Source organism: Podarcis gaigeae, assembly GCF_964106915.1.
Source record: "Podarcis gaigeae genome assembly, chromosome: 4".
NCBI lineage: Eukaryota > Metazoa > Chordata > Lepidosauria > Squamata > Lacertidae > Podarcis > Podarcis gaigeae.
The window spans coordinates 102,675,950-102,688,220 of NC_139677.1; the positions used below are offsets into that span (position 1 = coordinate 102,675,950).

Here is a 12,271-nt window from a genome sequence, read left to right on the forward strand (position 1 = left end):
CAAGGCTCGCTTTTATTTTTTGAAAGGACAGTTGAGATTCTCCAGAAGTTGAATGAAGCACCCCATACCCGTTCCTGCACTTTCCTGACCCAATCGTGGACAAAGTGTGATGACTTCTGTAGACTCCCCATAACATGACATGTTCCAAACAACACTTCCCCTGGAGTCAGACTAACTTGCCCCAGTGTAACCGACACAAACTTTTAATAAACGCACAATGCCACAGGATATATTATTGTCAGTGTAAGCTTTCTTTTATACAAAAGCGATTACTCCTGGAAGGAATTATTCCAGCCCTTACTGGTTCTCTTCTTTGAGAGTCCATGTAATCCAGTAGTGACAGCATCGGGCTTTAGAACAGCCAGTCCACCCGACTCTCTTGGACGAGGTCGTTATCTCAGTTCTCTGTCCGTAAAATGGGCACGTTAAGGTGCCACTTCCCTGTGCTGTTACTATACGTAAAGGGGACATCGTGATGAAATTGTAGGGCGTTGCTGCTTCCTCCATGAGGATAAGAAGGGTTCAACCACAAGGATTCTCCTTCTCTCTGTAGCAGACCAAGGCAGCCTCCTCTTGCTGCTGCCATTGCCCAATTTCCCACTGCTTTTCATCTTGAACCAGCAAAACAGAACCACAGGCCTCTCTCTCCAGGAAGGAAATACAAGACGTTGCACCCAAGGTGGTATGCAGCGTCTAACGATCAGCTTGGGGATCCTATTATTACTGACAGGTGGGTTATATGTTTATGTATAATATTTATATCTTGCCCTTTGCCAAATGGCACTTGGGCAGCTAACACCAAGTTGTATGTACAAAAGAAGGAACGGATAAAAGTGCCAAAACACAGCACAAGGAAGTCTCCTCTGTCTTCAGTCTCGTTCTGTTCACATAGCAGCTGGGACTCATGCTTAACCTCTGCAGCTTGGCCTCTTCTTTTGGTGGAATAGAAATTGGTTCTGGTGCATTGGTCAAGCAGCTGATTCCTGGACCACAGACGGAGGGCTGGTGCCGGATTCTCTGCGGACTCCACTCTCCTTCTTTTTTAACATGAAGTATAGAATGCAAAGCAACGTAAAGCAGCTTGCTTCCAAAAAAATCTGAAGGCCAACAAACCTGAGGGCCCAAAAAATTAAAAGGAAGAAATCAGTGAGGTCAAAGGGACCACAGTGCAGCATCTACCTGCCTGCCCTTGCCATCCTTCCATTTTAAAATGGATGCCAGGCCTCCTTCTCCACTCCCCAGGAATCCAAATTCTGCCACATGCCCTGCCTTGGGCTTGAAAGGACTACTGTGGCTAAAATTAAGATTCATACAACTAACCCTATCTTCTGACCTAGAGGAAACTTCTGAAAGTCATCGTTATCTGAAGACATGGCCTGCACAGAAGGAGGAAACTCAGAAAAGCCAAAAGCAGTTGAAGGGCAAGTGTTATGCACCTGGCCACCTGAACAGATGGCCAGTCTTGTGGGACTTTACATCTATTTTGCTTTGTCTTGTTTTCACTTTGCTGTATTTTAAAATTGCTGTGCCATGAGATCAGTTGCAACGAGGGGCAGGGTATGCATTCTTTAAAAGAAGCAAACTCCATCTTTTGCTGTTGCCTTTCAACCTGACCCTTGTCTGTAGATAGTATTGATGCCACACACACACACACACACACACACACACACACCCAAATTAGTGACCTGTTATGGGGACAAAGAGAGGGGCTCAGTAGGAGGCTTACCTGTGCCGGAATAATACATTGTTATAGTATCTGCAGGCTGTTCTCTTTTGGCACTTGTATTGCCACAGGACGCAGGCTGTGTCAATGAGGCTACCGTACACCACTGGCGCAGGCAACCAGGCTAGAAAAGAAAACAAGAAGTTCATGCCACGTAAGAAGAAGTTCATGCTCCGGAACGGATCCCGTTCGCATCCAGAGGTACCACAGTATTTTGGTTCTTTTTCTCAAGAAGGGTTTGAGTTGGAGGAAAACATTGCATTAGTAAGCAGGGGTCTGCCAAGCACAATGGGAATTACTGTATTTTTCTGTGTATAAGATTAGGTTTCCCCCCTAAAAAATAATGTCCAAAATGTGGGGGCATCTTATACACAGGGACCATCTCCCCCATTTTCTTTAATTGGAGTCCCCCAAAATAGGGGTCGTCTTATACATGGGGGGGGGGGGTCTTATAGATGGAAAAATATGGTAATATTGTTTGGGGGGATTGTTACATTATCACCCCTGCATAATTGCGCACCTGTACTATAAAAAAATTATGTTGTATCTTAAATTTGGAATAATTATTCAGTATAGTGTGTGTGTGCTTTGACTATGAATTTATTGGGGCCTATTGGACCCCAGTCAAATCTTGTGAATGTGTCCACAAGTTAAAATGCACAGAAAGCAAAGATTGCTCTGGCTTCTGAGATTTCACCCTGCACACTCAACAAGTGTTCAAGTTTTCTGTACAACCACCAAGGCTGGAAATTTCCTTTTCAGGATGCAAAATTCACCACCCAACAGCAAATTGACTGTGCCCCAAACACACACGCATCACTTGCCTCTGACTTACCTAGAACTCTCTGCATGAGGAACTGTATCCCTATGGCAAAAGACTTATCTTCAGGGTCAACGTTTCTGAAAGAGAAAGCCAAAAGGGATTGGTGGGAGCCCAAGGGGAATGTCTGCAGAAGGCTGTGAGCCCTTGGGGACTCTTCAGGCTAGGTGATCTGCTGCTACGCTAGAAAACAACTGCTTGCAAAAATGTGCACATTACTGTAGTTGAAACTGCATGCAAAAATGTGCTTATTGGGAGAAATCCACAACAGAACATGGGTAAATTTTCATGAGGGTTAATAACCATATATATGCAAATTGCTGCAGAAATCTGGAAAACTGAATTTAAGATTGGAAGTTTGGGGGGGGGGGGGAATCAACTAAGAGAATTGAAATGGACAGATCCTTCCAGCCCTTGTTCCAGCTTTCTGCACATGAGGTGTATTTTTCAGAAAAGATTCTGTTCTCTTTCCCTTGCTGCTCTTCATGCCTGGAACTTCTTTTCGAAACACTTTGTGGTGGCACTTGCTTCTCGCTCTCTCCCTTAAAATCCCCCCTGAAACTCACTTTTCACAGGAGGCTCATGCCCTTATTCCTCACCCCCACTGAACTAAGCTCAAGAGAGAGCATTTAGCTGCATTTGTTCATATTCATATTTTTTTCTTCCTTTGCCTTTCCTATTCCTGCCCCATAGCTGCCATTTCTTCCATTGTCAAAGTTTAGACTATAGGCTCTTTGGGGGCTAAGAGTCTGTCGGTGAAGTGCCATGTAATTCCCGGTGAACACTAATCAATAAACAACTGGGCATAAACTGTTGGTTTTGTTTTTTTAATGAACCATCTCTTCCCTCCCCTTTGTGAAGGACAGGCATTCAAAGACAGCAGAGCCCACAAACGCATCTGATCTAGATTCCTTGACAGAGAAACGCCACTGCTCAAATGTTCCTAGGAAGTACTTTTAAAATGTCACGAAGTACCTCAGAACAAGCACGAAGCCCGGCGTGTGTGCGAGGCTCCCCAGGAAGGTGGACAAGGAGGCGATGGTCACAAAAGGCATCAGGAATTTGGAACAGTGGAAGCTGCAGCTCCCAGGTGTAGCATATCCATAGCCGCCGTCGACAACAATGCAGTTGCAACTGGTGTAGTTCTGAGGGAAGAGGCAGGAAGTCAGAGAAGGAGCAACGGCAACAGTACCAGGGGCAGGTGGGAGGAAAGGTTAAGACTGATCTCCTCCTTCCCTTCTCCCCATTGCCATTCCCCCATCTTGAATAAGGAGCATCCATTAATCTAAAAGCATGAATCAAAGAAGAGGAGGAGGAGGAGGAGGAGGAGGAGGAGTTTGGATTTGATATCCTGCTTTATCCCTACCCAAAGGAGTCTCAAAGCGGCTCACAATCTCCTTTCCCTTCCTCCCCCACAACAAACACTCTGTGAGGTGAGTGGGGCTGAGAGACTTCAGAGAAGTGTGACTGGCCCAAGGTCACCCAGCAGCTGCATGCGGAGGAGCAGGGAATCGAACCCGGTTCACCAGATTACGAGTCTACCACTCTTAACCACTACACCACACTGGTGTAGAGTTGGAAGGGACCCCAAGGGTCATCCAGCTCAACCCTCTGCAATGCAGGAATCTTTTGCCCAGCGTGGGGCTCATCTGTATTTCACATTAGCAGTGCCCATTTTCAAGCCTGCCTGAGGGATACTGACCCGATATCCTGTATGTGGGGGGACTGAGTGTGGTTCCTTAAGGCCTAACTATGTGTGGCAAAACAAAAGAGGGCAATTTGCAGCAGAGGCACGGAAGAGGTAGGGACACCTCCCACCTGATGCTTTTCCACTCCAAGCCCACCACTTTCCTGACCACTTTCCTCTTGCAAGCTTCTTTATGAAGATCTAGAAGAATCTATACTCACCAGAACTTTCTGTGTTTCGGATTCGATATTTAGCCCTGTGCAGCCAGCGTAGCAAGGGGAGATGTATTCAATACCATTCGCACCGCACACAGGGTTATAGGCTGACAGGGAGCATTTGCACATTTGGTTACAATCGAAAATGTGTTCCTCAATTCCAGAACTGCAGAAGGAAGAGCACAGAATTAGGTCAGCAAGAGCATCGTGGCCCTGGGACATTTTTGCATGCGCTTGCACAAAGGCTTATGCAAATATTTATTGGGGCTGTCATTCAGTACAAGACACCATAGTCAACTGATCGTATGAGTTTTACTTGGTTAAATCGGCTTGCCTTTGCACATGAAATACATCTGAATACAAAAAGCTTTCCTTCCTTCCTTCCTTCCTTCCTTCCTTCCTTCCTTCCTTCCTTCCTTCCAGAATCAGAGAGTTGGGTCATCTAGCCCAACCCCCTGCAATGCTGGAATCTCAACTAAAGCATCCATGACAGAGTCTTCGTATGTGATGCTTACACGTGTCACAGCGGGCGGCATCCCAGTACCAGGAACTGCTGAGCACTGCAACATGTGCTGAGAGGCGTAATTGCAGCCCCTCAGGCTAGAACCTTCTCGATCTGGCCTGGCTCCATATTCCTAGCTTCCTTTATGAGCCAACCTTGTTGCTTGAGCTGTGGCTCTAGAGGACCTTTTCATTTCCAGACTTCTTCTTCAGCCCTTTCTCCATACTGCAGACACCCTTTAATTCCTAAGTAATTTCGTTGTCCCCGAGAGGGGGCAATGACAATAAAGATATTATATTATATATTATATATTATATATTATATATTATTATTATTATTATTATTATTATTATTATTATTATTATTATTATTATTATTATTTGTTGCTCTGGTGGCCTTGCATTTTTGCTAAGCTTAGTTCCTGGTTCTCTCTCTTCCCCCACCCTCCTCCCCTTCACTACCTCTGTGACAACAACTGATAAATCTAATTAATCATAGTATCTATAAAGCAATGTTGCGGAACCTTCTTCAGTCCAAATGCCACATCCCCTCAGAGGCAACCCCTTCTGGGGGCTTCCTATCCATGGTGGGAGCGGCTAGAGGCAGAAGAGTGGTGTGCAAAAGATGTGACAGAAGGAATTCAAACAAAAAGCCAGCACGTGTAGACACAAAGTCAGAAAAGCTAAAGCACAGAATGAACTCAGGCTTGCTAGAGAGGTTAAAAGCAACAAAAAAGGCTTTTATGGGTATGTTCATAGCAAAAGGAAGAACAAAAAAACAGTGGGGTCACTCAGAGGAGAAGATGGTGAAATGCAAACAGGGGACACAGAAAGGGCTGAACTCCTCAATGCCTTCTTTGCCTCAGTCTTCTCCGATAAAGAAAACAATGCCCGACCTGAAGAATTTGGAGCAAATGATTCAGCAGAGGAAACACAGCCCAGAATAACTAAGGAGATAGTACAAGAATACTTGGCTAGTCTAGATGTATTCAAGTCTCCAGGGCCAGATAAACGGCATCCAAGAGTATTAAAAGAACTGGCAGATGTGATCTCAGAACCACTGGCAGTCATCTTTGAGAATTCCTGGAGGAGGGCAAATGTTGTCCCTATTTTCAAAAAGGGGAAAAGAGAGGACCCAAATAATTACCGCCCAGTCAGTCTGACATCAATACCAGGGAAGAGTCTGGAGCAGATCATTAAGCAAACAGTCTGTGAGCACCTAGAAAGGAATGCTGTGATCACCAATAGTCAGCATGGATTTCTGAAAAATAAGTCATGTCAGACGAACCTGATCTCGTTTTTTGACAGAATTACAAGCCTGGTAGATGAAGGGAACGCAGTGGATGTAGCCTACCTTGATTTCAGCAAGGCATTTGACAAGGTGCCCCATGATATTCTTGTAAAGAAGCTGGTAAAATGCAGTCTTGACTATGCTACCACTCAGTGGATTTGTAACTGGCTGACTGACCGAACCCAAAGGGTGCTCATCAATGGTTCCTCTTCATCCTGGAGAAGAGTGACTAGTGGGGTGCCACAGGGTTCTGTCTTGGGCCCGGTCTTATTCAACATCTTTATCAATGACTTGGATGATGGACTCAAGGGCATCCTGATCAAATTTGCAGATATCACCAAACTGGGAGGGGTGGCTAACACCCCAGAGGACAGGATCACACTTCAAAATGACCTTGACAGATTAGAGAACTGGGCCAAAACAAACAAGATGAATTTTAACAGGGAGAAATGTAAAGTATTGCACTTGGGCAAAAAAAAATGAGAGGCACAAATACAAGATGGGTGACACCTGGCTTGAGAGCAGTACATGTGAAAAGGATCTAGGAATCTTGGTTGACCACAAACTTGACATGAGCCAACAGTGTGACGCGGCAGCTAAAAAAGCCAATGCAATTCTGGGCTGCATCAATAGGAGTATAGCATCTAGATCAAGGGAAGTAATAGTGCCACTGTATTCTGCTCTGGTCAGACCTCACCTGGAGTACTGTGTCCAGTTCTGGGCACCACAGTTCAAGAAGGACACTGACAAACTGGAACGTGTCCAGAGGAGAGCAACCAAAATGGTCAAAGGCCTGGAAACGATGCCTTATGAGGAACGGCTAAGGGAGCTGGGCATGTTTAGCCTAGAGAAGAGGAGGTTAAGGGGTGATATGATAGCCATGTTCAAATATATAAAAGGATGTCACATAGAGGAGGGAGAAAGGTTGTTTTCTGCTGCTCCAGAGAAGCGGACACGGAGCAATGGATCCAAACTACAAGAAAGAAGATTCCACCTAAACATGAGGAAGAACTTCCTGACAGTAAGAGCTGTTTGACAGTGGAATTTGCTGCCAAGGAGTGTGGTGGAGTCTCCTTCTTTGGAGGTCTTTAAGCAGAGGCTTGACAGCCATATGTCAGGAGTGCTCTGATGGTGTTTCCTGCTTGGCAGGGGGTTGGACTCGATGGCCCTGGTGGTCTCTTCCAACTCTATGATTCTATGATTCTATGAGAAGGCCAAGAAAAGCCTGCACATTCACTCACAGGCCCCATGCCTATTACAGAGCATCTTGGGACTAGATCCCATATGCCAACATCTCCCAAACCCACGCAAACCTAGGAATGGGTCAGTGTTGAGAAAAGCAAGAGGGGTTGATGAGAAATGGCAGAGATCAGAGGTAGTATGGAGAAGCATGAGAGGAGGAGTAGATGGGAATGCAAGATTGAAGAAGCTACGTAAGGTAGTTACCAGAATTTGGAGAAAGGTTGGGGGGGGGGATTTGCCCCTCCAGCAGACATCATACATACCCCCACTACCAAAATCAACACAATCATGCCCGCAAATGTTCCCACAAAACACTTCATCACACAGTCCCCGCCCCCATCTCTATTCAAAGGGGTCTCCGCTGCACAATACCAAATGTAACAGTTCACTGATAAATGTATCTATGTATTGGCTGAATGGGAAAACTTTAGAAAGTCATATAAAATCACTCCAATATCAGATTTGTGCCATTCCAACTTTGTTCTGTTCAGGAAATGAATGACTACCAAGGGGGGAGTCTGGGAAGTGGGCAGCCATAATCCCTGAAGCCCAAGATCACGTACCCAGCAACCTCTTGTATGGGAGATAATTGCTGGCATCCTGGCTCTGAGTGCCAGACAGTAGCCATCCTAACCTCAGTTGGTTAGGATCTTGGTCAAGACAAAAGAGGTGTGGTTAACTTGGCCATGTACATACTCACCTTTGTTTTACAGTGGTACCTTGGTTCTCAAACGCCTTGGTACTCAAAACAACTTGGAACCCAAACACTGCAAACCCAGAAGTAAGTGTTCCAGTTTGCGAACTTCTTTAGGAAGCCGAATGTGCTCCGATTTGAGTGCCACACTTCCATTTTGAGAGTTATGCTGAGGTCTGTCTGTTTTTGCTATTTATTTTGCAGTTTCATTTTTGCCGCTCTTTTTGTTTTGTTTTTGTGATTGTGTAGAACCCAGTTCAACTATTGATTGATTCACTGATTGATTGTGTGACTGCAGTACATTGTTTATTGCTTTCATTTTATGGATCAATGGTCTCGTAAGATAGTAAAATTCATGTTAAATTGCTGTTTTCGGGGTTGTTATTAAAAGTCTGGAACAGATTCATCCATTTTGCATTACTTTCTATGGGAAAGCTGCCTTGGTTTTGGAAAGCTTTGGTTTTGGAACGGACTTCCGGAATGGATTAAGTTTGAGAACCCAGGTACCACTGTACTTAATTGGTGTGAAGTGGAGGTCAAGGTATGGATAGGGGCAAACCTGATGCTCACGTTTCTGCCAGAAGACCCCTCCCAGGTTATGAAATAGCTGTGGTGTATATATGATGTATGTATGATGCTTCACTAAGGGTATTGTGGGTAAAAAAAGAAACTTATAAAAAAGGGAGCCATCCTTTGTTCGGGGCTTCTTTCTGCTTTTTCCATGTGGTGGCTGAAAGTCCTGCAACAGTCTTCTAAATAAAGATCAGTCCTACAGGCTGCTGTTTTGCTCCTATATTCCTAGCTGGTGTCTTTGTTTGGCAATGCAAGTGAGCCCAAGGATTTTCCTATAACAAGGTGTAGATAGAAAATGGGTTTCCTGCAGAGCAAAGAGGAGGGAGTGCGAAAGAAAAAAGGAAGACTTAAGGAAGGAGCCAGGAATCGAGGCATGTCAACTGAAAATCCCTACAGTTAAAGACTTTCATTTTTCTTCAAACCTACACTTCTATGGCCTTAAACTGGATAACTTCCCCACATCTTCCTTTAAACAGGAATGATTGTGTACCTTCCAGAAAGGTCAAGTCCCGCCACCGTCTGCGTCTGGCAGCCCAAGAAGAAGAGCGGCACGTCACAGATGGTACAGAGACCCATGCTGATTACGCTCATCAGGGCGATCTGGGTGAGGGAGAGGCGGCAGTTCCTTATGATGGCACCTCCAAGGGCGATTCCGAACATGCCACTCGGGATGTTGACAGCTCCTACAGGATGGTGGTGATGATTTGTTAAATTTGTATACCAACCTTCACACGAAGATCGCAACATAAAACTACAAAATCAGAACACAAAATACATTTTTAAAAAGCAACGATAACCCTGCCTGTTCCTTCTTTAAACTGCAGGGGTTTTGTTGCAATCAAGTGGTATGTGGATTTTGTTAGATAGATAAACAATGCAGAGATCCACCAGCAGAACAACCTTTCCCTGCCCACAGCCTGCTTATTTTAAAGAAGCTTCTTTAAAAAGGGGTGGAACTGGGCGAGGGTGGGTGTTTGCATTTTTTCCTAATGGTGCTTCAAATATATGTGATTTCACTGGTGTGCACGGTGCCTCGGGATGTAACCCCCTTGTAAATGGGGGGGGGGTTGGCCTGTACAGTTGCACCCACATTCCTGCACTTCTATTGGGCATGCATTTGCCATTTTAGAGCAGGCATTCCACATACAACCAACAACAGATTGACAAGGGTTTCTGATTCCCAGTTGTTTAAGAACACTGACCGTGAAAAAGCTCTTGCGCCCACATTGAACCACTGAAAGAAATCTGGGTGGGAGGAAACCAGGAGTTCTTTTTGTGTCAAAAGCTCAGGCCTGGTACTGAAAAGCAAATTCCTGGACTGAGTATACACTCAGACTCAGATGCCCACCCCTACTTTCCCCTGGGCTCTTGGGAATCCATTAGATTCCCAAAGTACATCCTACAACAAAAGCCTAAAGGCTGCTCACCACCTGATACAGAGCGCAATCCCTTCCCATCTCTTGGCAAAGAGATGTAGGGATAACATGGTGCATTGTTTTCTCTGTTGATTTCAATGGGTTTACCCTGAGTAAAACTTAGCTGGATACCACTCATGATTTTTGCCCTGAAAAAATTGAATGCTGCCAAAATTTGGCACAACACTGCCCCTTGCTAAACGCGACAGGAATGGGATCTAAATGACCCTGAGGTCTTGTGATCTGGAAACAAGGAAGTAGCACACACCTAGGATCATGTTGGCAACAGATGCGGACAGGGAGAACTGCCTCTCCAACAGTTTGGCCATGAAGGTTGCTATGCCAGCAATCATGCCAGAGAGATTGACCATAGCCAAGATTACCACAACTAAGATGGGGTTCTTCATCAGCCTCATGAAAACCACAGGAAACACTGCAACAGAAGAAAGAGTAGCAAATTATAATTAATAATAAGAATAGGCATTATTCTGTTGCTGTTTCTTGCTGCTACAGACTAAGTAGGTCTTTCTCAAAGTGGGTGCTTCTGCTCCTGGGGGGCGGTGGGAATACCTAAGAGGTGGCAAGGGGGCACCGGAGGTATAAATGAATGTCAGACTTTAAAAAACTGGTGTCCCTGGATCAAGTTAATCAATTTTTGTTGAATTAGTTAAACTAAATAGTTTTAATTGGGTTTTAAATAAATTTGCAACTACTGTTTGGAATTCTGGATTTTGTTGTGTTATTATCTTCTTTGTGGGTTGAGCACACCATTTTTCTGAATAATGTTTTTTATCAGGTAGGGTAGAGGGAACTGGGTATAGGTTTATGGAACCAAGTGGGCGGTGGCGTGAAAACATTTGGGACCCACTCGGCTAACTCTTTTTTGCCTTGAAGAGGTGGCAACAGCAAGTATGGTAGTTTAGGTAGCTTATGGTAGTTTAGGCAGCCAACACAGGGTGGCAACATAATGTACATGTAGAAGGAATGGCAGCTTAGCCTGTCTAACAAAATCTGTTGCTCAGAATAAAGAACTACCTGGTGCTTAAAAGGACTTAAAATGGTATGTTTAGCATGGAAAAGAGGAGACTTGAGAGGAGATATGAGAGCCACCTTCAAATATCTTAAGGGCTGTCACATGGAGGATGGAGGCTTGTTTTCTGCTGCTCCAGAAGGGAGGGCCAAAACCAATGGATTTAACTAACAAGGAGTTTCTGACTAAATATTAGGAAGGAATTTCTGACAGCAAGAGCTGTTTGGCAGTGGAACGGTCTCCTTCCTCGGACGTTTTGAAGCAGAAGTTGGATGGTCATCTGTCATGGATGCTTTAGCTGAGATTCCTGCATTGTAAGGGGCTGGGCTAGACGACCCCTTCCACATCTACAATTCTATGATTCTATGACCAGTGGAGCCAGCTGACTGAGTGCTAAGTGAGGTGTTTGAGGCTTGTATGGCAGTTGACACCGTGCCCTTGAGGAACCTGCATTTCAGAGGACATGTGGTAAGTTACGCTGCCAGATGACTAAGAAATGGGGGGGGGGGGATCTGCAAGGCTTGCAGAGGAAACAGTTCCCTGGTGGTTGGGCCAGGAAGGCTCTGAAACCTAGCTGGTGGAAGCCCAGGTCACACAGAGAGACCCCCTTTCCCTACTCCTTTTTCCTTTATATGGAAAAATTCCAATGGCAGAATAGTAGTGCCAGTGGTTCTGTGCAGCTCATTTCTGCTTGAGACTTTTGATCCACAGAGGATGATGGCATGGCCCAAGGAGTCAGGCCACCCCTCACATGAGCAGACTTTGCAGTCAACAACATCCCCCCAAAGACGTCTGCCATGTACAAGGTGTTGTTCCTTGGCAGATATCATTTTATTTGTATGCCGCCTTTCCACAACTCAAAACAAATGCTCAAGGTGACCTACAACATGAAATACACACACACATAACTTCAACAAAAGTAGTCATAAACAGGAAGCAAAGCATTAAAAAACATATAGCCAAAGTGAACAATTTCCACGTAAATCATAACAGGATCTAAAACGAAGATACAGTGGTACCTTGGTTTGAGAACATCTTAGTTTATGAACAACTTGGATTAAGAATGCTGCAAACCCATAA

At 44.9% G+C, this 12,271-nt stretch overlaps 1 protein-coding gene across 7 annotated transcripts in view; it reads right to left on the reverse strand.

The window, feature by feature from the left end:
* Window positions 1-230: 230 nt before the first annotated feature.
* Window positions 231-12,271, reverse strand: part of SLCO2B1 (solute carrier organic anion transporter family member 2B1) — a 74,554-nt gene continuing 62,513 nt past the window's right edge. For all 7 annotated transcript variants that reach the window (XM_083736724.1, XM_083736725.1, XM_083736726.1 and 4 more), the window contains 7 exons: window positions 10,430-10,594; window positions 9,237-9,429; window positions 4,452-4,611; window positions 3,519-3,688; window positions 2,559-2,623; window positions 1,727-1,847; window positions 231-1,113 (listed from right to left, as the gene is read on the reverse strand). In XM_083736724.1, coding sequence (XP_083592850.1) covers window positions 969-1,113; window positions 1,727-1,847; window positions 2,559-2,623; window positions 3,519-3,688; window positions 4,452-4,611; window positions 9,237-9,429; window positions 10,430-10,594 — 1,019 coding nt within the window. In that variant the 3' untranslated portion in view covers window positions 231-968. The remainder of the gene's footprint in view (window positions 1,114-1,726; window positions 1,848-2,558; window positions 2,624-3,518; window positions 3,689-4,451; window positions 4,612-9,236; window positions 9,430-10,429; window positions 10,595-12,271) is intronic.